This window comes from Mchenga conophoros, linkage group LG17 (assembly GCF_057382185.1).
Source record: "Mchenga conophoros isolate Kocher_MC1m ecotype Shallow Benthic linkage group LG17, M_conophoros_male_GT1.1, whole genome shotgun sequence".
NCBI classification, from domain to species: Eukaryota; Metazoa; Chordata; class Actinopteri; order Cichliformes; family Cichlidae; genus Mchenga; species Mchenga conophoros.
Window position 1 is genome coordinate 23097942 of NC_140542.1, and position 25441 is coordinate 23123382.

At 39.7% G+C, this 25441-nt stretch overlaps 1 protein-coding gene across 5 annotated transcripts in view; it reads left to right on the forward strand.

The window, feature by feature from the left end:
- The window catches only part of sfmbt2 (Scm like with four mbt domains 2), a 62495-nt gene extending 37916 nt beyond the window's left edge, over nucleotides 1-24579 (forward strand). For all 5 annotated transcript variants that reach the window (XM_085251681.1, XM_085251685.1, XM_085251683.1 and 2 more), the window contains 15 exons: nucleotides 30-279; nucleotides 793-890; nucleotides 2238-2339; nucleotides 3013-3243; nucleotides 4151-4277; nucleotides 4442-4555; nucleotides 4640-4682; nucleotides 5987-6054; nucleotides 11360-11499; nucleotides 11956-12065; nucleotides 14206-14381; nucleotides 14539-14708; nucleotides 21706-21990; nucleotides 22297-22419; nucleotides 23674-24579. In XM_085251681.1, coding sequence (XP_085107807.1) covers nucleotides 30-279; nucleotides 793-890; nucleotides 2238-2339; nucleotides 3013-3243; nucleotides 4151-4277; nucleotides 4442-4555; nucleotides 4640-4682; nucleotides 5987-6054; nucleotides 11360-11499; nucleotides 11956-12065; nucleotides 14206-14381; nucleotides 14539-14708; nucleotides 21706-21990; nucleotides 22297-22419; nucleotides 23674-23814 — 2178 coding nt within the window. In that variant the 3' untranslated portion in view covers nucleotides 23815-24579. The remainder of the gene's footprint in view (nucleotides 1-29; nucleotides 280-792; nucleotides 891-2237; nucleotides 2340-3012; nucleotides 3244-4150; nucleotides 4278-4441; nucleotides 4556-4639; nucleotides 4683-5986; nucleotides 6055-11359; nucleotides 11500-11955; nucleotides 12066-14205; nucleotides 14382-14538; nucleotides 14709-21705; nucleotides 21991-22296; nucleotides 22420-23673) is intronic.
- Nucleotides 24580-25441: the final 862 nt, after the last annotated feature.

The window sequence follows — 25441 nt, forward strand, 5'->3', positions numbered from 1 at the left end:
AAAAACTCTTCTCTGTCCATCCCCTTTAGCCTCTACGAGGCAAGAACACAGTTGATCTGATTGTCGACGGATCGGTGTTGGAGCTTCAGGACCTTTTAGACCCTTACCTTTACTGGCCTGTACGAGTCATCCAGAACGTTGGAGGGAGGCTCCGCCTGCGGTATGCTGGCCTCTCTGAAGAGTACCACGATCATGACACGTGGCTGTTCTATCTGGACGTCAGGCTCCGGCCCCTCGGCTGGGCCCAGGAAAACTGCCTGACCTTAGAACCGCCAACAGGTGAGAGTCTAATAAGTTTGCACTTTTTCACCTTTTACATTTTTATCTACAAGTAAATTATAACTTCCAGATACCAATTAATTATACTCATTGTTTTTGTTTTGTTTTTTGTTTTTGGGCATTTCTTCTCATCACAAATTATTATATTATCTATGCTGTGTGTCCTTGTTATTGTCTTGGTTAATACTTTGCTTCATAAAATGTCTTTAGAAAATGGGCTTGAACTACCTAAAGCCATTTAAAACATAAGATGTAAAGGTTCATGCTGACAAGGCGGTATGCTGGGTTTAAATGTTTGACCACCTGCTCGGAAAATAAGGAGACAAGTTAATCCTTAAAGGTTTAATATTTAAATCATCAAACGGTTTATACGTTTTTTGTAAAGACAAAGTCATAAAGACAAATTATGATCTATAACTGTTGTCAAACAGTTGACTTTGTGTGTCTGTGTTTTTAAATTGAAGAAAAAAGTTGTTGAATTGAGAAAAAAAGAATCTCATATCTGTTGCGCAGAGCTCAGGTCTACGAAGAGCACCTCCGACTGGCAGCAGGCTCTAGAGGATGCTCAGCTTGATGGACAGAAGAATCCATTACCTCTGGAGGTGTTCAAGGTGAGGCTCCGTGACCTGCAGGAAGATCAGGTCCAGGTGAACTATGGCTAATTTATGATATAAGGAAAGAATAGGAACTCTTTATTTTACATCTCCAGGAAATTTTCTTACTTGGTACCAATTACAGAAAAAAAGAAATGCCCTTGAAAGCCAATTAAATCTCAATAATTGTGTATTCAGTCATCCATTTATTCAACTGTTATTAAAAATCTGTGGAACTTTTCATGTTCAGCTGACCCCCCCCCCCCCCCTGCACCGAATAAAGCATTTAGTAGGAGGACGGGTGGATTAATTGGAACTGCAGCAGCTGAACTCTCTTCTTTCCACCGCATCATTTGAATATTTTCCATCTCCATTCACAAAAATATTTAAGGAATAATTTACTTTAGAGATGAAGAGCCAGAACAAATTATGATCAAACCAATCCAACTTATTCAAGGTTAAGAACTTTAGCGTTAAACTGTGCTTTTAATATGAGTCAATGCAAAAATGAAGTGTAATTTATTAATTGCATTCCTCTGTTTATGAGTGTAGCTGGAATGATTTTGTGTTGGATGACGTCCTCCTAATGCTGTGCTTGAGCACCTGCTGCATAGACACAGATGCCTGCAGCTAATGTTAGGTTTTGATAGAGCTCTGCACAAGTAAGAGGGTGCAGAAACTGAAATGAATCCAATACGGACATAACAGATGAGTAAAAGTGTGAAAGAAAAATCTTAGAAATAAGAGATTTAAATTACCAAAGCAGCCCACATGACACGGTCCTACCAACCGGAAAGGCTAGAATAAATAGAAGAGAATAGAAGAAATAGAAGCCTGCTTACATTCAGTGAATAAGCGTAGTAAAGGCAAAAAGTCACGGCATTACCTAAAACCTTCTTACATAATACAGTTTATTGTGCGTCATCACAAACAACAGAAAACACACCCTTCAAAGAAGATCTGAGTGTGTTTTCTTGTGAAACCAAGAAAGTACCGTGTGATACAGGATGTACTGATTACACTTTGAGTCAGTTGGAATAGAGAAGGTAAAAAAAACAAAGAGATACAGGAAACACAACCTTATCAACACCAAATTGAATGTAAAAAAGGTGTCATGGTGCTAGAAAAACAATGTGCGAGGCAAAAAACTATATTTAATTCATCACAATGATCGCCAGCAGCATGAATTAAGCCTCGCAGAATGCTTCATTCATTATAGGGCCACCCAGCTGGGTCTGAATGACCTACATGGAGTGTGTGTGTGTGTGTGTGTGTGTGTGTGTGTGTGTGTGTGTGTGTGTGTGTGTGTGTGTGAGATCAAAAGTGGAGCACATTTGTCTAAAAATCTTGACTTTACTGTGTCAGGACCATGTAGACCTGCCCAAGCACTCCTTCAAGATGGGTATGAAGCTGGAGATGGTTTCTCCATGGGAGCAGCTCCAGATCTGCCCTGTTTCTGTCACAAAGGTGAGTCACGCAGAAAGGCTCTGAGAACAATGGCTTATCTAAAAAAAACAAAACAGAGCATTCGTCAGCTTCTGTCATTAGTGAAGCATTGGATTTTTTAAATGTTTTTCCATGGACGAGGCCTTCCTCTGCACCACTGGAATCAACTGGAACCTTTCTTAGACATGAATTTGGGTTTTTTCTTCCTTTTTACACATTAATTAAAAATATTAATTGATTTTTGAGCAGTAAAACTACCAATCATTTGCACATTATTCTAACTATATAATACCGTTTTTTTTTTTAATGTATTTTATTAAATTGTTCCATGATGAACACATTTCTTCCTAATTTACTAAACACAAAGAAAAGCATCGTACAGGGGGAAAGCAAAGCAGCTTAGATAGTACATACTGTGCTCAATGTTATGATTTAAAATTTTATAATTAGTTGGCCTTTATTGTTTCACAGGGTAGATCCAGCGGCTTAAAACACTGGCAGACTAGTGTGGCACAAGAATAATTGTACATTACCAAGGATGCCTTCATACTTGAAATCTTTTTTCTTTTAATTTGCTCTGTCTAAGCATTTAAAAGATGGAGAGTAAATTTGTCGTCTATAATCTCTTTTACACGTGTGTTGAAATCATTGTGTTAGGAAGAGATTAAATGTTCTCCCTCTGTTTACTCTTCAGGTCTACAATGAGTTCTACTTCCAGGTGATGTTGGATGACCTCTCTGCTGAAGCCAAGCCACACTTTGTGGTGTGTCATGCCAACTCGCCTGGCATCCTGCCTGTCCAGTGGTGTATGAAGAACGGCGTGGGTCTGGAGAGGCCTCGGGCCTACGAGGGCCAGGACTTTGACTGGGCTGACTACCTGAAGCAGAGCGGGACAGAAGCAGCTCCTGACGCCTGCTTTCCTGATGTAAGCATGGGGTGAAGAGATGTAAACTGGGACACTCCTGATGGTTCAGCCTATGTTTTGATGGGAGCATTGTTAGTACAGAGGAAGCTGCTTTTCAGTAGGGTTCCTGCAAACATTTTAAAACCAAATTGAAGACCGAAACAACACAACACTTCAGGATAGCATAGTGGCAGCAGAGACAGAAGACACAATTGGTGCTGCTTTATGGTTTTATTCAAGTGTCATCTGCTTTAAATCCCACTGTCCCAACAAGCTCAGAGGTTTTTAACATATCTTGTAAGTTGCGATCTGAAGTGCAAAGCCATTGCCTGCACTTTCACTGCTGTAATTGTCTTTACCGCCACTGTGCCCCACTGTCCCAATCACACAGTTTGGGAACAGAAGAAGCTTGCACCAATGAGCACCAGGCAGAAAATGCATGAAATGATCGAGAGCAGTGTCTACCACTTTATTCTGTTTTGGTGAAGTTAAAAAAGCAAACGATATTTGCATTTGGATGATGCATGCAAAACATTCTGTACTTTCAATTCTTTCCCATTTATATCACTTTTAAAACTTGTTTTTAAATATTTATTTATGTTAGTACACTGTGAAAACAGCAGAAACACTCAAAGAACGTTTTATCAGTGTTTTATTCTTTTTCAGGTTTACATAACAGTTGACACTCTACAGTGAGACACATATTGTAAACAGGAACTTATTAGACCCATCTGACACTGTGTTACATGCAATGAGCCTACAAAACCCCTGTTACAGCACCTTGTTTGAAGTCCTTCAAGTGGAAAATAAGGGTTAAATCAGTTTGAAGGTCTTGTAATCTGAACCTGGCTTCAGGTTACCTCAGGTTAGATCCCTGCTCTGAATGTAAAATAAGCCCTCTCTCTTCCCCTCGTGTGTGTGCGTTCAGACATGGCAGAGCAGAGACTTTGCCAAGGACATGTGGCTGGAGGCAGTGAACCCTCACCGACCGGCTGAGGTGTGTGTGGCTCAGGTCACACAGGTCAGAGGACGCCTGCTGTGGCTCCGACTGGAAGGTACATTCGTTTGTGTGTGAGTGTGTGCGTGCAGTGAGGATTAAGTGTCAGGGACTCCTGCTGTGTCCCAGAGTGAAGATGGGGTAGAGAAAAAAAACAGCAGTTTGTATATGTGTGACAGTTCCCTCACCCCTGCTTTCCTTCCGCTGTCTGCCCATCTCCAGGTGTGCCGAAGCCTCTGTCAGAGTGCATCGTGGATGTCGAGTCCATGGACATCTTCCCTGTCGGCTGGTGCGAGGCCAACGCTTACCCTCTGACCCCTCCAATCAAACCTGTCTGTACGTAGACACACAAATATACACAAATGTAAATTTGCCATGCAGTGACAGCTTAACACAAAGTCTCATTGATTCGTTCTGCAGGCCAGAAGCAGAAGAAGATAGCAGTGGTCCAGCCAGAGAAACAGTAAGAAGCACAACATTAAACAAACTGAAAGTAAAACTGACTTTAGACTTTGTCTCAAAGACAGGCACAGTATCCGTGTTTTACATTCTTTTAATGGGTGACTCATCTGTTTGCATGGAAGTTTCCAAGAAAATGACCCTATTTCTTAGTTGATGTATCACCCTCTACGACTACTTTCAAATAGAAATACCACATGGAGTTACATTTTTATATTTTAGTCCAGATTAGAGTGCAGAAGTATGGTGAAGCAGGGTGTGATTTATTTTTGGGGAGGGGGGGGCTTTGCACACTCATGATGTCTGGTTCAAAAGGTGGGACTAGACAATCAATTGCTATGGATATCAGTAGCTGTGCCCATCTTTGATATACAGTCTATGTTTTTGAAGACGTGTGCTAGTATTTTTGGAGGACATTTTATGCTAATATTCAGATGGCTGAGAGTCCTCCTTCCCCCTAATAGTTAACTAATAGATACAGTGTCTATTATACACAGGAATTATACACAACCTATATTTAAAAAAAAGACAAGACTTGGTTACCTTTTGCTTTATTTCAAAGTGCTCCAAAAGGAAACTATGAAGGTTTCCTAGCCTCATTTATCAAACTGATCTGGCGCCCTCCATTTTCTCCTTGTATGCCTATTCCTCACTCATTAAACCTGCTCCTGAACATGGTTTTCAAGTGTTGGAAAACAGTTCAATTGCAGCTAAAAGTGAAATGCTGACTGCATGTCTCTGTAACCCGAAGACCGCTGTTATTGGTTTAATTTCAGTGTGGTCAGAAAAATGGTATCATTTGTGGGTTTTTGGTTTCTGTCCTTTACCTGAAAGCCAAAGAAGATAATAAAAAAAAATCAGTACATGTTTCTTCAGAGAAACCCTGAAGGTTTTTCTTTCTCTGTGTCACTCAAACCTGTTAATTGAAACTGTGGCTTTTTTTAGGGCAGAAATTGCTTTCCTGGGGCGCTGATTGATTTTTGTAGACGAATGGCATGTTATACTGTTTACTTGCGGGAGCAAGAGCGAGGGCGGCGGTCAGAGAGCAGGAGAAATATGAGGTCTTCAGCAGCACTTTGTCAGCTCTCTCATCTAACCACTAATCCCATTTCATACCTTTAGGAGAATCCTTTCATCGGTATCACTACATACACCCGCCTTCCAACACTCCTGTTTCTAATTCTGAAGCTGAAAGCGGTCGCTGTTGTGCCGATTGATTGAGTGAATTGACTTCTGTTTGCCGTTTGATTAGATCCCTTGGATAATTTTATTGATCAGCCTGACTGGATTGATTGCGTTTTTCCACAGGTTGGCTCGTTCCCAGCCTGTCGAGGCAAGTCCTGTCAACCACTACCAGCCTGCCGCCTTGGATCCAGGTAATCAAAAGCCACGTTACACATGATATATCTGTGGTGATTAATGCTAATGAGCCGCTGTGGCGAGGATTAAAGGAAATCCCGCTCTTTCTCCACTCTTAAGTCAGTCTGGATTTACACACTGATATACCTACTGCACTCTGATGTGCTTTCCTCTGTTTCACTCAGCTCCACTTCAACACTTTAGTAAATTTTATTTACAAGTTGCTGAGTTTGAAAACAATGTGATGGAAGATGTGTGTCCTGTCACAGGTTCAGTCAGAGATGTTACTAAAGGAAGTTGAATTAATTTTCTCCATCGTCTCTATATTTCATGCCATAAAGTTAAATATGGACTGTTTGATCTAAGCAGTTCTACCTTCTATATATATTTCATGTTAAAAGCTATCAGTGGCTCCAACTAGCAAAATTATATTACAACCTGTTGGCACTGTAAGGGATTTCCCCACTAGTTTGACTTATGAGAGTCCCTTCATGGCTGCTTTCCAGTGAAACGCATTACAGTTAAATTTAAGTTGTCACACTTAGAGTGAAGAAGAAGAGGAAGGAGAATCTCATAAGACAAAACTGAGGTTATATTTGTATTTGTTTCTAAAATGTTTAACCAGATACCAACTCTGGATGGTATTACCTGACCTGCACTAACACTGTGAGGAGCCTTTTTTTTAACCAGGATATGTCCTTCAGTGCACACATTAACCAAATGCGTTTGACTGCTTTCTTTCAGTATTACTTAATAGAAACATCCTGTCTCAGAATCACGCTGAAAAAACAGTTCACGCATTTGTTACTTTCAGGCAGGAATATTGTAATTAATTATCACCTAAAAGCTCCCTGAAAAGCCTTCAGAAGAACTGAAACGCCGCAGCGAGAGTACTGACAGGAACTACAAAGAGGGCTCGTATTTCTTCCATGTTAGCTCGTCTTCATCGGCTCCCTGATAAATACAGAATTGAATTTAGAATCTCGATCACATAAAAAGTCCTGAGTGATAAGGCTTCTTCATATCTTAAACATCTTGTAGTACCAAATAGAGCACTTGGCTTTCAGACTGCAGGCTTGCTTGTGGTTCCTAGAGTTACTAATAGTTATAGCTGTCACCAAATGCTGCTCACAGGGGATCGTCTGGTACTCTAATATTGTAGGTCTTTACCTTACAATATAAAGCACCTTGAAACTTGAGATTATGCTTCTTTAAGGTGTTTTTTCTTTCCTCGGTTGGATGATAAAAACTGTTCCATACTCAGAGTTGGTGACATCACTGCTGAACTTGGTGATGCTGCATTTGTTTTATAGGATTAAAACAAAAATAGATTATTTAATTTAAATAATTTAATAAGTTTGTTTTTGTTTTTAACAGAGCTTCAATGTATTTTGAAACACGTCTACCCAACGAGCAGGGTCGAAAATTCACCCCGCAGGAGCGCTTTCAATCTAGCTCAGTTCACAGGAAAACTAGTAACCCTGAGGACACAAGCAGGGAATTTATCCAGACGATGTTTTTGGTTCTAGTTAAAATCTGTGTTTTAACATGCATGGTGTTAATGAGTTACTGGGAACAGTAAACTACTTGAGACGTCAGTCAGCAATGACAGAAATACATCCTGAAGTAACCACTAAATTATGCATGTACTCCATAAATCATCATGCTTGTTCTCAGCTACATCCATGTCCACTGTCCATTATCAGCTGGTAATGATTAACAAGCATTGGCATCGATATGCTCATTTGTTCTCATTTACTGTATGAGAGCCACATTTTTACTTTATCAACTACTCCTAGTTGTTATCGTTGGTTGGAGCTACACAGATTTCCTTTTATTGTTTGTCTTCCGTTTTCCCCAAAGTCAAAAGGGGAAAAATATTTTTTATAAAAAGATCTTCCTTCTCACACTAATACGGTTTTTACATATTAAGTAAATCAGTTTGTCTCTTTGATAAATTAATTACAGTAATCCCACAAAGAGAGATGCATTTTTAGCCTCTTCTGCTGTGGTTTTAACTGAATCAGTAATGTTAAAGAAATGTTTAACTCTACTTGAGAAAGCAAAAAGCAGCACAAGATGCAACTATGTTTTACAGTCACTAAGTTTCATTTCCTCCTCAGTAAACATCTTTTTTTCTCTCTCTCTTATAAAACCATATTCTAGATATGCACATGTAAAGAATGCTTTTACACAGGAAATCCCTATGTATCTCTAATGCATTAGAGAGCCGGAGCGTTTCTGTTCTACCCGCTGTTATTGTAGCTGCCCTGGGAGTACTATGTGTATGTTTGGCTTTTTATCAGCTGGAGCGAGAAGGTTACACCCACAAACAAAATCTTAGAGCCAGAACACAGCATTCTTTTGTGACCACATGAACTTTAATGTGCTTATAAAGCGAATCCTTAAAAATTACCTTTTCCTTTTTACAAATTGTCCTGTGACTCTAGTTTTCTTTTGCCTAACTTAAAGGGAATCTGCTCATTCCAGTTTTATGTTCTTTAATAAGAGTATCTGCGATTTTAAGTAATCTTTTAAATATCCTTATTTATACCTCCATTCATCCACCGTCTCAAACAAGCTGTTTTCTCTCCATTGAAGTATTTTTTTCCTGATTGGCTGCCCCTCATAAACTGCACCTGTGCACCTGAGATGACCATATTAGGGATATCATCTCTATATGACATCACAGCAATTTAGAGCAGTCTGAACAGTGTGCTGTTAAGATATATATCAGCTTTACATAACTAAACATAACACATAACAAAGCTCAGGATAAACTGTTTATTTAGGAATGAAAACTAAAGCATAGGCGGATATTTTCGGCCACATGTTCAACATCTCTAAAAAACTTAAAGCAGGTAATTTTTGTGAATTCAGATCTACCGTGCAATTGACAAATAAATGTGGGTGTGTTATTTTTCGTTTTCACTTGCCTCAGTGTCTGAAATAACTGAACTGAACTGGGGGTTTCCTCAACACCATTGCGCCCTAAGGGAAATTCACCATGAAGCTGCGTCATTTCCAAATTTCAGTAAATGTAAAATATATCACCACGGCCAGCAGGATTGGAGCCAAAATTTAGAAAACAGTCAGGTAAAGTAGCTTTTTTTAAGAATGCCACTTAGCAATCTTTGGTGTATTTCTGGGTGCATTTCTGAAACCAAATAAACAGACATATCAGTAAATCTGAGAATAGATTTCACCAAAACACCACATCCTTCTCTCACATCCTCATTGTGTGGTTGGTTTTCTTTGGGAGCAGACACGTCTGTAAGCAACATGTATGTTCAAGCACAAAAAGAGCAAAGGGGTGGGGGTGGGCTGAACTGGGCATTGTTTCGAGGAGAACCTTGGTCCCTGGTTTAAAACCGCCCACTCGCTCATGCATATTCATCACCATATCTAATTACTATTCGCCCCTGGCAGTGCACCTCCAGGTGCAGACGGTTTTCAGGTGCTCCAGTAAGGTCAGAGTGCAGCATCGTTCATACGACTTCTTAGTTTGTTTCTTGGAGGCGGTGGAGGGTGGTGGAGTAGGGGGGGGGTCACATGAACAGGATGTACCCATGGCCCAGTTTGACTCTGCTCTCACCTATGTGCTGAAATGGTTAGTCACACACTAATGATATACTGGAAAGTAGTAAGTAAGTAAAGAGCACCACAACCATTCATTTACTTTCATTTACAAAGGAGCTTTCTGTTTTCTTCCTTTGTCTTTTTTCTGGTTCAGAGTGGAAGAAAAGCATTGAGAAACAAAACCAGTAAAAAGTTGTTGGGTCATTTCCTTATACTGCCAATGCTCAATCAAACCACAAGGAAGTGTTTTGAGAGAGGTTCAACATTTAGTTTAAATGTCGTTTCATTATGCAACTATAATACTGAAAAACATCATCTGTTATTATAATACTTACATAATCCAAACATACATGCAGGTAAATTCCTTCACTAAAAAATGAAGAATCACCAAGTCTGTCATTAAAAATATTTTAACTAGTTTGTTTAAAGGGAGGTTTTCTGTCTATCAAATGGTCAGAAATAACAAGAAAATGCAGAACTGACAAACCTGTGGACAAATCGTGCTTAAGGGCCTATTCCCGTCATATTGAGCCAGGAAAAACCATGACATCAATGTTAGCTTCTAAAATTGCATTTAAAGAGAAACTGAAGCCGTTAGTATGACTAACACCCTTGCATGGAAGTGACACACCAATTATTCAGTCAAACATCAAATGAGGTTTTGTATTTTAAGGAAACAAAACATGGGTTTGAAAGGAAGTTTGTAAACTCCAGTTTGGTGGACAGGGAAGACATTGGTTCACGGAAGTATCAAATATGAGCCGCTGTGTTTGGCCTGTCGAGTTTTGCCCATAATCCAGGTGAGGAAGTACTACTTCATACCAACTTATCGTAAAGATTGCAGTACTAACTGGCAAACAGAGACATGAACATGTTTCCTCTGTCTTTGCGTCATTGCACTGGTTACTGTAGAGTTTAGGATTAATCTAAAAATCCTTTTGTACAATTGCAGCTGCTTGCATGGGCTTGCCCCCCCCCCCCCCCCCCCCCCCCCCCAAATTATCTAACATGTTATAGTGTTTAATACCCCACGCAGAATGCTTTAAGCAAGCTGTCTGCCAGCTGGTAGTAGAGCCTCACTTAACAGTCTTTCGTATGTCAACAAAAAAAAGCGCCTCTTCTCTTGAGCCTTTTACGTCTGCCTTTCCGTGAACATTGTAGGTTAGTTTACATTATTTTACAGCTATATTTTAATTTCCATCGTGCTCCCTTACTGTCCCATAGTTCTATTTTTTTCCTAATTCTTTATTGATTGCTGTGCAGCACTTTGGTCAACATCTGTTGTGCTTAAATGTGCTATATAATTAACTTAACTCGATTATATAAGTGGCTTTAGTCCGCCTAGGCTTGCTGCTGACTCTGCAAGTTGATTTGCAACCATGGCCACACATACAGAGAAACGTTTGTTCCTATTGGAGAATAATTTTCTTTCAACCTGACATTTTCCACCAGGAATAATGAGATGTTGTGACCCATGGCTACTTAAAGAAAAATCCGAAAACTAAGTGTAATCTGTTTACTCTGAAAGCTTCCTTGTACGCTTGTGCACTCTCTTCTGTTTCTCTTTGATTTTCCAAATGCGATGTTGGTTTCAGTTTTGTCCAGAATATTTGTTTCAATGTTTTATTTATGGTTTCAAAATTTGTAAGAGAGATATTATTTGGACTATGCCAGTATTACATGTAGCATATTTATTTCCCATAGTGGTGAACATCCATTTTTCCTTCTTTTCTTCTGTCCTAGGTTCAGCTAATGGAAGATACTGCTGCTCCAAGATTTTTGTCAACCACCGCTGTTTCTCAGGACCCTACCTCAACAAGGGACGCATCGCAGAGCTGCCGCAGGCTGTCGGACCTGGAAAATGCACACTGGTCCTCAAAGAGGTGGGCTGATGTCAAAAACAGGTGGGGGGGAGGTTATATAGAGGAGCAGGTTTAATCAAAGGGTTGCACACTTTCAAAGAGAGAGGTGGGCCAGCAGAAATTGACAGAGGGAGGAGGTAAGAGACGGAGGCCGAGACAGCGATGTCTTGTTAACCACCTGGCGTTTCCCAGCAGCACCTTCATTTTAATGTGAGGAGCTGTCAGTCAGCAGTGTTTACTGTTATACACCGCCACCACCATTTGGGAAAACAGCCTTTTAATTTCTCTAGAGACTGTGTGCTCTCGTGCACTTTGTGCAGGTGTGAGAATGTAGCTTTCTCCACAGTTTTTTGTGATCTGTATCTTTTCTTTCACTTTCGCTTGGATCCTCATTCGTGTTTGTTCACTTTTGTCTTGAGTTGTTCACATCAAGCAGGAGTTTATTTGTCTTTTTCTTTGTTCTGTTTTTGCTTCCAGCTGCTGAGCATGCTGATCAACGCTGCCTACAAGCCTGGACGAGTATTGAAGGAGCTGCAGGAGCTGGAGGATCAGAGCTGGGACTGCCAAGAGGAGACCCTCAAAGCCAAGTGAGGGGAAAGGAAAATACAAAACAAAAAATGGCAGGGGAACAACAATGAACATGTTCTTTTCTCATTTCATTTGCTCCACTCCTGTTTTGGTCATGGGCCATTGAATTTCATAATAAATCATCACTATCTTTCCTAAAAGGGCCCTGTGTCCCTCCCCCTCCTCTCGTTTCCTGCGAGGCCATTTTCCCTGCCCCTCTTTGAATTTTTTATGTTGTTTTTTGTTGCTGCAGTATTTGTGTAAGGTCTGCATTTTCATCCACTGCTGGCTGCACAGAGCCAAATTATTCCACAGCTTCAGGCTGCGTGCTCGGTGTTTTCTAATCGAAAACGGCCCCATTTTTTTCGTCCGAAACGAGAAAGAATCAGGCAGTCATGAGTCTGAGTGAGTCACCTGTGCTGGCCCGCAGAGCACAGTGATCACATTCACGCACGAGTGTTTTGACAACTCGCCAGAGGATTTACTTTTAATTTTCTGGGGCATCTACCACCCAGAGAGACAATTTATTTCTGACTCCAAAGTGGAGAAGGTTCAGTACACAATTGAGTTCAATTAAGCAAGAGCAAAAACAAGTTGACAGAGAGTACATATTTCTCATTAATTAATGGATCTTGTTCCTGTTTGGTTGTAATTTTCTTCAGATTGTTACTTAAAATTGAGGTCCTGATGGAGCACATCTCAGGGTCACTGTGTGAATTAACTCTCATGGCGTGTCATAGTCATTACAGGGCTTTTTTAAATAACTTGGCATGATTTCATAGATTATATTAGTGTTTAAAACATAAGAAAATACATTGGTAAGCAAAGTTTATATCACAAATGTTGCAGAATATCTGCAGCTTTTAAGCTATTGCAGATTTGCATCTTTTATAGTTTTTATTTTTATTTTTCAGTTTTTAGTTGATAATCAGTAAAAATCAGACATTTTAAGGTGTTAATGTGGAGAATAGTTCCTTGTGGGCAGCAGTCTGTTCATTCCTACAAGTTCTAAGAGCAGAGTTAATGCTGATCCATAAAAATAAATTAGTAAGACAAACATAGTTAATAATTAAAAGTAACTGAATAAATTGAATTGACTGACTTAGTATTAACTGATTTGACCGTAGTTGCCGACTGCTGGTGCATTATGTTAGTTTGAGACCTCTAAAAGCAGAAGAAAGAGAAAATCAGTATTTTGTTTGTGTGTTTTTGTTTCGTTTTGTTTGCTTCTTCTGCTCCTTGACTACCACAAGCCGCGTTCTCCTTTCATTAGGACTGCCTCATGTAAGTGAAAATTGTATCTATGAAAATTATTATGAGTTAGACGCACTGCTCTGGAATTCCCCTCATCTAACCTCCTCTCAGAGCCAACAATGGGCTATAGTACCAGATAAACACGCATGTGTCTCATTTAATGATTAATGATTAAACAAAGAGATCAGATAAACTCTGCTGCATGTTTAGAAACCTTTAAGTCATCCTGTCCTGTCAGAATTAACATATCAGCATTGCATTTTCTAAGGGTATAAGACTTAATTTAACTATTTTATTTTCTATTAGGGCTTTAACTTGATTTTGATTTTCCTTAACAGTTGCAAATTAAATGATTAGTCATTCAGTCTATGACATGAAAAATTCCTTTTCTGATTTCTGTGAGCACGTTTATGTTACACAACAGAATGTATTGAAAGAAATTTATCGATACAACTAATTGAAATGTGACTTTGTTGATGTGTTTTGGTTTAAAATCAAACTAAACTGCTGTTTCACTAATGATTTATTATTGGATTTTAACCTATTAACCTCCAAAAAAAAGAAAGTAGCACAGACCAACATTAGTTTGTAGGTCATTATATTTTTTTCTTGCCAGCAGCTCCGCTCTCTTTGCCCGACCTTAGCCATTATGTGGGATATTGCCAAATTGACCCTTCATCTCACTCCGTTCTCCTGAATCGGCCTAATCAACCGAACAGTCTGAAGTCATGCGGGCTGTCGTAAAACTGCCCGTTTTTCACATCCTTGCTGTGCAAGCAATCATCATTCACCTATGAGTGCTTTGATGGATCACAGATGGTTTAATTAGCCATTGTCCTCATAAGTAAAAGTAATTCTTCACTGACAATGTCCCTCTGTCTTCCCTTTCCTTCCTCCCACACACAGATATAAAGGAAAAACGTATCGTTCCACCATACGGATTGTCCGCCTAGCAGACCAGATCCCAGATTTCTGCCGTAAAGTGTGTGTGAAACTACAGTGCTGCCCGAACCTCTTCAGCCCCATCCTCGTTACTGACAAGTGCCCAGAGAACTGCTCCGTCCAAACAAAAACCAAATACAGTGAGTCTCTGTAATTATACGCATCACTTCCTGCACCACAGCTATGAAGGAGACCCAAATCAAAGCTTGTGATGCTGCAGAGTGTATAATTGCCCTGGATGAGTGGCTAAGTTTTGTTTTGGGTGCATTGTTTTCAACATCTGCTCTGCGTCCACAGCCTATTACTATGGGAAGAAGAGGAAGCTATCCAAGCCCACTGCAGGAGAGGAGACAGCAGAGGGAGAGCTGGCCAAGCCGACGCGCCGCAGGAAGAAGAGGAAAGCTATCTTTGTGCAGAAGAAAAGACGCTCCTCTGCTGTGGACTACACTCCCGCTGGCTCCCCGCAGGTTAGAAAACACCTCACTTCTTCCTCAGTCCTTTATTTTGTCTCTCATAACAAGTGTCCTGTGCACTCCTGCTCATGTGACAAGCAGCAGGTACACTCACAACAAAGTGCACAGTGTATAAATTATAAACAAAATCACATGTGAATATAGAAAATGCGGGGTAAAAGAGGAGCTTCTCATGCAGGTGCCTTATGCAGATATATCCACTGCTGGGCACTGAGTTATTTATTGTAGCTAAAAATAGCCACACATCTGGCACAGAAAGGTTGCAGTCAATCACATTATAGTTGTTCATTTAATATGCAGATGCCACAGAAGTACCGTCTTCAGGCATCAAGTCTGCATTTGTGTGAGTTTTAAAGCGTATTATATGACTACCTCACAGGTTAAGGCCTCAGTTAGCTTTATCATATTAACACAGGGATAAGGTCAGTTTTCAGTGAAAGCAGGCATGAGTTCATTCTCTAGTAGGGTTGCCAACTCCCTGAAAAATAAATAAGGGACACCTCGTGGCCAGGGCCGGGCGACCCAGTTGTCTTCACCCTTCCCAGTGTGGTGAATTTTCTAGCTCTTTTTTTGTGTGTGAAATTATTTTTTTTAACCCTTTGACTTGAATTTGATTTAAGTAGATGTTTATTCTTTGTGATATGAACACATGTGAAACAAATGATCATTTAGCCATTTATTTTTAGCTCAAAATGACAACATTAACACAGTAAAACTGGTCTCTTTCTTAAACAGAAGCCTGTCATGCTTAACTTTTGAGAATATAAGTAAATCTTTCTTTAAAAGAACTCTGTCCTGCTTAACTTAAAATAATAGAAAACAATAGAAAGAAAAATATTCTTGTAACAGTGCACATTTAGTGCATTTAGTACAATTGGCTTCAGTTGAGGTATTATTTCAGCTTTTCTAATGCTAATCAGCTGCTCCTGTTTGTAAACCCGCTTGTTCCCATGATTACGCATCTTAACTCATCATCATTATTCATCTATGTATTACTTTTATGTATTAGTCATCTATTTGTAATCATCTATCCTTGCAGTTGTTTATTACACAAAATAAATTATATTATCACACTTCTGGCCACATAGCGCTGATATTCACTGCACATGCCCATATTAACTTTTTCCAGCCAGGTGTTTTCCTTTTCCCATTCTTCCCTTTCTCTGAGGGGAACAAACATTGCTGCTCTAACGCTGGGCTCACAATGTGCGGTTTTAGGCCCATTTTGAGCCGATTTTTGAGTGATCGGACCGATTTTGGCCTTCATCGTGCGTCGTGTAGTATACGTGGGGTAACGAGAAGTGATTAACACCTCACGACCAGCTCCCGATCATCAATCGCTCGTGAGCCGCTCACACTGCTCGGGCGCAAACACGTAAACGCCGTGAAAAAGACGGAGCAGCACGGCTGTGCAGCGTGTGATCTGGACACAAGCGATGGAGGCACAACTTGTAGAACTTTGAAAAGCTCATCCGAGCCTTTTCGATGTGGCCTCACAAAATTATCACGACCACAACAACCGTGAAAATAGTTGGATCTACATCGCTGCTAAATCACAGCTGCCTGATCAATGTTTTTCATTAGCAATTTAGCAAAGTTGATGGTGGTGGTGTGTCTGTGTGAGTGAGAGACAGAGAGAGCGAGTGACAGATTTTCTGTTATAACCTTAATTTTATGGACGCACAGTGTGAGCACTCAGGTCGCATCAGAGCATCGGGCGGTATAGTGTGAGACCTGCATCGTGACCTACCAACTTCTAACCCCTGCGAGTCAATCGTGCAGTTTGAGCAGGAGCTGAATAACGTGACTGAAAAAATCGCACAGTGTCTGCCCAGCTTTAGGTGTACTGTCGTCCGAGACTTGCACCGCAGTGTCGGCGTTTGTTTCCCTGTTGGCCATGCTTCTTGTTGTGGTCATCTGTTGTCTTCCGGTATTTTCTCCGTAAGCGACCTTTCCTCGACCAATGAGATGAGCGGTAATCTGAATTGTCATACTCGAATTGTCATAAGTGTGCTGTCAGCTCATTGGTCACAAAGCAGGAGAGGGGCTGGGAATTATGTTTTCAAACAAAGCGTTAATTCCATTAACATTTATAGACTACTTTTGATTCTCACTGTATTACGGGACAAAGTGCGTCCCTTATTAGCTCAATACGGGACGTGTACTTTTGTTTCTAAATACGGGACGATTCCGTATTTTAAGGGACGGTTGGCAACCCTATTCTCTAGTTTTAACAGCCTACACAGGCGTTGCATTCAGTGCATTTTATAGTGGACCTCTGAACCATGATGTCTAGGCTCCTCCTGGAATATTTTTATATGAAACTGTGCAAAGTATGGGAGTCTAGCTAGACTGCCTCAAGTGGCCATAAGAGGAGCTACAGGTTTTTGTTTTGGTTTGGTTCAAGCCATCTTGAATTTTTTCAAGATGGCTGCAAAGTGGTGAGATTTGCTTCTAGAAAGGCTTTGGTTGTACTACAACATGGCGCCATGGCAACAAGGAGCTTTTGAGTCACCATAGCAATGAAAGAAAACCAGCACAAAAAGAAACATTCCACCTGAGACTGCTAACATCATCAGTTTCAACAAGACTCGTGCCTGCTGGATTAAATGAAGATTCGCAGAACTCTGACTTAAACAGACTCTCATCATGCCCGTCCTCGCTCTGGGTTTCATCTTGGGTTTGGTCATCACAAAATCTGTAAGAAAACTCACGCAGCTGTTCCTCAAAGAAGAAGACGAGGCAAGCAGAGATGAGGAAATCACTCCAGGACCTTCTGGTGGCGTTGTCCAGCAACGTCCTCCTGATCCAACAACAATCAACAACCACGTCCAGCAGAGACACCAGAGCAGCTTTACGTTCAGCCTGAATGTTGGGTTGAGCACAAATACTGGTCAGCCAATCACATTGGACTAAATAAACATGTGATGACTGATATGCTCAATATTGTGTGATATATTTATCAATAACATCAGTAATTTGCAAAACTACTTTTCTGTTTTTAAAAGCTTTTCACAATTGTCTGAGACATTTCTATTGAATATTACTCCTCATGGCTTTTGCATGATGAAGTGAGACAATACCATTGTTACATTTGTCACAGCAGAATGAAATGGCTGATTTAGGTCATTTTTTGTCCTGGTTAAACAGATTTAGAGTAAACAAAGAAAGGAGGTCTGACAAATATACATTCACTACGAACAGCACTTATTTTGAAGCCACTTATAATAAAGAGAGTGCCATAACTTTAATTTCAGAGGTTATGTGGACACCTATATGAGCTTCACAACATTTTGCATGTAGGCCGGGGCGTAACTTCCCGTCACTGGAGTCCTTCAAGAAACTTCTCAGAACTCGTGTATTAAGCAAAGCCTTTGACCTCTAGCCTTTTTTTGTTTATTTATACTCTTTTGTAAAGCGTCCTTGGGTTTCTTGAAAAGCGTTACACAAATCTAAGTTATTAAGTATAACACAATGCTACACGCTCACAGTTTCAGAGCATTACGGCTTCATTAAGTGCTTAATCCAGACCACTGTACAAATGCCATAGTAATCTTATGTTATCGGTACAGGAAGAGTATAAACTGGCATGACTTTTTTACTACAATCATGAGTGGAAAGGTAAAATATAATGTCCACAGCACAGCTGAAAGGTTCCTGCACCTCTGCTATGGGTAAGCATCAACACAGCTGAAAGAGTATTTGCTTACATGCTTCCTGTTTCGGGTTTTAATGGGCTCTTTCGGGGCAAGGATCTTTAGCATTTCTGAAAACTTGCATGGATTTCTATTCTGGATCCCTTGAGTGCCATACCTCCTCCTCACGTAATGTCTGTTGCCATTTAAATGTAAATATGATTATCTGGAGGCCACAGCCTAGAACAATGCTAAGCATGCAGCGCCTCAGCAGAGAGAGAGACAACCTTTGGATTTGCATCGATCAGGCGGCAATGGAGCAGCATTCTGACAGCCTTTGAGTCCTGAATTAATAGAAATTCCTGTGTCCTGTCAACAAAAGACAGTTTTATTATTCATTATGTCTTTTGTCATTTGTCACAAAGGATTTAAGACACATTTCTCACCATATTTGTTTTATGATTAAATGATCAGTGTTTATCACTCATATTAGAGGCCAGTCCAGCTGATATTTAGAGAAATGGGAAAATCTACTTTTATTAAAAGTGTATATAAGCACTTAATCCACCTTTTAATACGCCCACTGTGCAGTCTGGATGAATGAAACAATAGAAGACACGCAGAACCTTTCACACCATAGAAAGCAAGTCAGGATTTGAATAAACTGTAATTATTTTAAAAGGATCTGTTAATTTCAGTGTGCACTTGTCTCTCTTCTTGCGCTCCCGCTCTGTTTATGAAAAACAAACTGTCACTCTGTGGCTAGAAAACATGAAGCAGAGTGGGGATAACATAATAATAAAAATTCATGAGGGTGAGATGTCCTTGTCACTGCTGCTGTGGTTAAAAAAAACAAAAACAAACATTTCAGAAAACTTTTAGTCACATTTTGTTTGTGTTACACCTTTTTGTGCAGGTTGAGTTATTTACAGGTGAATAAAGAGGTGGTATTACGAATAAATAGATTTTAGATAAATAGATTTTTAAAAGTGATCACTTAAAATATTAACACATACTGTAGAATAGAAAGTAAAAAAGCAACATAAAAGTTAAAAGAAGGCCCTGAGAGATTTTAGTTTGTGTCTTAATTTATATTCATATACTACGTGTGAATATGCTGCAGACCGCTATATGACAGGGATAAAAAGACAAAATCTGACCATTCATCTTCCGGTTAAATAAGGGGAGAATAGTTGATAAGATTATAATAAATAAATTATTATGACTGTTAAAGATGACCAAAAACAACAGATTTAACATTAACAGTTCTGATGACGATACAAAATTAAATATAAAATAAATACTGACCTGAAAGTCAGGCTGAAAGATAGATTCGTCTGGAAAAATATTAGACTTGTGCAACAACATAAATACATTTCAAGACACGTAACAACAGACTTCTGTACTAACAGTGATTACAGGAAATTATCGCATTCTTAAATTTTGGTCCTCTGCACTTGGGCAGTGTTGCTGAGTTGTTAGCAGGAGGGCAGTACAACCTGGCATGTTGGATAATAATAAAAAGCTGCATTAGTGTAGCTGTGGTGTTCGCACAATAAAATTTTGTGGCAAGCGTACCCCACTGTGCCTTTGAACTGGCAACTAAAATGAAATCTGTTTCTTCTGTTCTTCAGCTAACAGCAGGAGAAGTTTCCATTTCTTGCATCATAAATACGTCTCCCAGATTGCTGTCTGTGTCACTTTTAAACCACAGGAATATGTTTTTAACACCAGTGAATGAGCAGGTAGCATCTTCTATGTGACTGTATTATGATCAATTGACCTCAGCACTCTTTATTACAAGAAGACTTTTTAAATGTTGCAGATTCCTCCTTAAAATCACTCAAAGTCCACAGTGAAACTCAACAAGCCAGTTTAGCAGGGAGTTAAGGTCTGCTTTAAATCAGAGAAAGCCCAGATGGACAGATAATCCAGAATAAGTGGGAGTATTCTAGCAATAAAGTCAATAAATTCAACATATCCAACTAACATTACATGAAACCTACTGTGGTAATTACTTAGGTTCAAATGTGGCCCAAACAGGATTTGGAGCACCTAACCTCAGAAAATATTACCAGTGTATTACCAGGCAACAAGCATAACCCTGAAAAAACTGAAACAACAAAAAAAAAAGAATGAGCTTCATTGCTCACAAGTTATGAAGTAAAAAGTCAAATTTTTAGCTTTTTAACCCCAAAATCGTATCCTCCAGCACTCCTACAATACTCCAAGTGTTTATACCAGAAGTTTGGAACACTGCATTGCTTGTCAACAAACAACATAAAAGTAGTGTAAATATACCTGCATAATATTCAAAATTTCTGGTTTACTAATAATAAAGAATTCACGTGGCAACATTTTATTGCAGTGGCTGGCTGAGGTTAATCTAGTCTTACCTGTTTTATGTACTTGTGTCTATAGGAAAGCATGATAACCCAAACCCTAAATTTACCAAGTTACCTTCCTCATTACATTAAAAAAAACACACACATTCATGTGGCCTCAACAAGGATGGCGGTTGCTGGGAGGGAGGGAATTGTTAGGCTGAAAGTATAGTTTATGCGTGAGGTGGTTCAGCAACATTGTGGAGTTTTACTGGCCGGACTGGTTGGAAGATTGTTTCAGTCCTAAAGAGAAACACAAAGTGATTGAATAGATAACCCGCTCATGTTAATAATCGTTTCTGTGCTCTGGCATCTGTGAGGAGTGGCTTCTTTTCTCTGTGTTATATCACTGCAGACTGACATGTAACCAATTACATGTCACCAGATTAGCAGATCTATCAAATCATTTATACTATTAACTAATTTTTTGCATGAAAAGCTGTTTTTATCTCAGTCAGCTACAGTCGTAATATTTAATAGATATTTCTGTCTACATTTAAATTGACGTAGCAGCTTCTGGTTAACATAAAAGCCTCTGCTTTGTCTGTGTAAACAAGAAACTTTTGGCTAATGTCATTAAAAGAAACTTCAGATTTCAGTCCAGCTCAAATGTTTCCTCTACTGTTACACCAGTGCGTTTCAGCCTTTTCTAACAACATTTTACCAAAATGATCCCAACAAAATGCTGTGAGAACATTTAGGAGGCATAAACATTCAAGTTCGGCTTTTGTAAGCAGCTTTTGTGCTGATGTTCAAATTAAAAATTTCTGTATTTACTGTTTATCCACAGCTTTTTTACAATTCTTTTGCTTTTAATTATTCCACAACTCTCATTTGACTGGTAAATTGAATAAATTGCTAAACTTGGTGAATAAACATTGAGACAAACATTTCTGCATGATATGCATGATTTCTGGGACAACTGTGAACAACTGAGCGCCTCTCTAACTCCCTTCTTTCTCCCCTCTCCAGGACAGTGATGAGGGAGAGGAGGACGAAGAGAGGGCGTTGCAGTCGGGCAGCGAGGGCACCAGCTCGGAACCTCGCGAGGACCACACAGACACCTCATCGGTGGAGGTGACCAGCAGCCGTCCTCGCCGGGCCACGGCGCTGCGCAGAGCCGTCAGCGCGGGAAACCCGGCACTCGGCCCGGCACTCAGCCCGGAGGCTCCCGCAGGTCGCAGGAGGTCAACTCGCTCGCTGTCTGCGTACAACCAGAACAGCAAGTACCAGCCCGCCAAAGGACAAGACATGCAGGTAAAGCAGAGAGGCTACAAAACAGGTTCCCCATACTCTTTATGACAAGCAAGTTTACTGATATTAATGCATCATATTTTTGGTACACTTAATTATATGTAAAAGTAATAGTGTCGAGAGGAGAGTAAAACAGCTCCATCACGAGCTTCTACACCAGAAAAAAATCAACGATGGGGGGATTTATCACATCAGGATTTTGCATCATGATTTATCCTATCCACACTGAAATAGTTGAGTGATTAACAGAACCCAGAGCAGTGTGTGCTACCCTCTAGTTCACAGTGTGCCTTTTATGTGCAACTTCAGGTGGAGGAGGAGGACGGTCAGCTGGTTTTGGACAGAAACCCTCTGGAGTGGAGCGTAGATGAAGTCGTCCAGTTCATTAACTCTACCGACTGCGCATCTCTGGCTGGCATTTTCCAGGAGCAGGTAAACAAAAAACAAAAACACAATTACTGTTAGGTATACATGTCAATAAAAGTGTTGCTTGTTTGATAAATAGGGGCTGAAGGTGCAGAATAAAGTAACTAAATTTCAGGGGTTGAGCAAAAATGTAGCATTAGAGAAATCATAGATATTTTTAGACAGAGCCCCTGTTTTCAACTGTCTGTGTACAAACTCTTCTATAAATTGTTTTAATATATTTTTCTTGATGGCCCAGTGTTTGGTTAGATACAGTGTTTGCCTCACTGATTGGTTTAGGTGGCAACAATGTGGTTTTTTTTATTAGTTTATTTTAGAGTGATTAACTCGACTGACTTCAGCTTGTGTGTCTCTCCTTGGACTGTGTGTGTAGAAGGAGGGGAGGGGCTGTCTTTACACACAGAGTAGATAAACACACACAGAGAAACACCTCAGTGTAACCAAGACAGTAAAAGCCAGCAGAGACTCTCACATATTACACTGAACACAGACGTGATAAATAACATGTGTGGATATTATATTTTTAACCCCTTATTTGTTTCTGTGAGGTGCAGTGGGTACCAGCTTTTCTCAGGCAGATATTTATCCAGCTACAAATGACATCTTCTTCGAGCGGTCGATTATTTTCTGCTTTTTTGGAAAAAAAAAATTGTTTACTTCATATTACTGCACATTTTAATTGGTTTAGAAAATAAAGAATAAAAAGAGAATTAATAATACAAAAATGTGTGAAATCAAGATTTAAGCCTTTTAAAAAACCATTAGTAACATTTCTTGTTTTGTTACTTAGAGACTTTTTGTAAGGTTATTATAGTAATTTAAACATGTTTTAGTTAACTCAAATGGAAATAAAACCTAGCCTAAATAGTCTAAAGTGAAATGAGATTGTGTACTTACAAACAGAATGAGTTTTGTTTAGTCTGGTGATTTGGTCACATTTGTCAAGAAAACCAGCCAATGAAGGCTTTGCTCAGTGTGTTGAGATTAGAATGGCAATGTTATTAAATGTGTCGAGTGCTTTCATTATCATATTTTATTAGAGCTTTGTTTTGAACTTTTCAACTTAGAATCTGACAAATACTTTATATAAATACACTAAAAATAAAAAAAACTCATCCTTAGACTGTTTGAAACTAAACTGAAGCTCTAATTTTGTATAAAAACGCCCTCTGCAAGCAGCTTTTTTTGAGGTGAAGTACATTACAGGAGTTTAAGCTGAAAGCTTCAAACCCTGAATATTTCTGTTTAACTTGTGTGCAGGACATCGATGGTCAGGCCCTGCTGCTGCTGACTCTGCCCACAGTCCAGGAGTGTATGGACTTGAAGCTCGGGCCTGCCATCAAGCTGTGTCACCAGATCGAGCGTGTCAAAGTTGCCTTCTACAAACAGTACGCCAACTGATGGAGGAGCAGCGACAGGAGCAAGCCTGGAAATGTTGGATTACGTGGATTTCCAAATTATTTTGGCAGTCGGTTACTTTGGATAAGCACACACCGAGGGACAGCAGGAGGATGTTTCCAGATGAGAAGCTGAAGGATTAATTTCTGGGATACTATCTGTGTGAAAATGATATGCAGTACCCACGAAAAACAAAAAAACTTCCTTACTGTCGACTCCGGCAGAACCGAACACACTGAGCTGATCTGTGTGCTCTACTGATCTGTGAAGAAGCTGAGGACTTGTTTTTTTTTTCTCTTACTTTTCATTTCCATTTGATTTGTCATAGAGGAGCATCATAGCAATTAAGCTTTAAAAATTATAATCATGAAGAGTTTTCCCTTTTTTTCTGTGTGGCATAATCGGTTCAGAAAATATAATCGGAAAGTATTTAACAAACCAAGAATTAATATATTTGGAATATTTATTGTTACCCTTATTTATAAGGAGTGATTATCCATTTGGATTTTTAAGGAAAAAAAATTGGAGATGTATATCACAATGTACGTATTAGCTAATCTTTATTGAAAACGGGAAACTATGGTATGAATTTATTCAGTTCAAATAAGCATCCCATGTGTTTGAGAGAAGAACACACTGGAATAGTCTTACTCTCTTCTCATTGTTACAGTCACATGAATCAATCATGGAAGCTATTTTGTGTCCATCTATGCAATTCTGTTGCAGATATTTTTGATAAGTAAGAAAATAAATTTCTATTGATTTTTATCTGTTTTTCTTGTGCTTCGCTTTTCAGTTCAAACACTAATAAACATAAACTGAAGGTTCCTGACAGCATGGCATATTCACCTGGTATAAATGTATTTCACTCCACTTTTGCTTTTAGAACTTAATTGTATTTTTTATGGAACAAATTCACAGAGGTGCTGGAAATTTTCCTCAGAGATTTTGGTCCATGTTGATATGATAGCATCACCCAGCTGCTGCACATCCATGATGGGACTCTCCTGACCCACCAAATCCCTAAGGAGCTCTATTCGAGATCTGATGACTGTGGAGGCCATTAGAGCAGAGGTCTCAAAGCTTTTTTGCGCCACGGACCGGTTTATGTCCGACAATATTTTCCTGGACCGGCCTTTAAGGTGTCGCGGATAAATACAGCAAAATAAAACCAGTGCCGGTACCTAAAAAAAGAAGATTTATTCATAACACACGGGAAAAGACCCAGGGAAACAAAGTTAACGATAAAAACGATTAAAAAAAATACGTCTAAAAAACGATAAAAACCCTTAAATCCATAAATTTCACACCTGAGCGTCAGCTCTCGTGGCCCAGTACCAAACGACTCACGGACCGATACCGGTCCGTGGCCCGGGGGTTGGGTACCGCTGCATTAGAGTACAGTGGACTCACTGTCATGTTCAGGAGAACAGTTTAAGATGATTTGAGCTTTGTGACATGGTGCACGAGTACACTGTGGTAATAAACAAATAGACAGTCAAATTCTGAACCTGCCTGAATGTAGCAGCAGAAATCAGAAGTCGCTATTGGATGGTCTTGTTTTTGTGAGTGTGTGTGAACATTTTAGGCTGAGCAGCACTTGGTGTGTCTTCTGCTGCAACGTTCATTG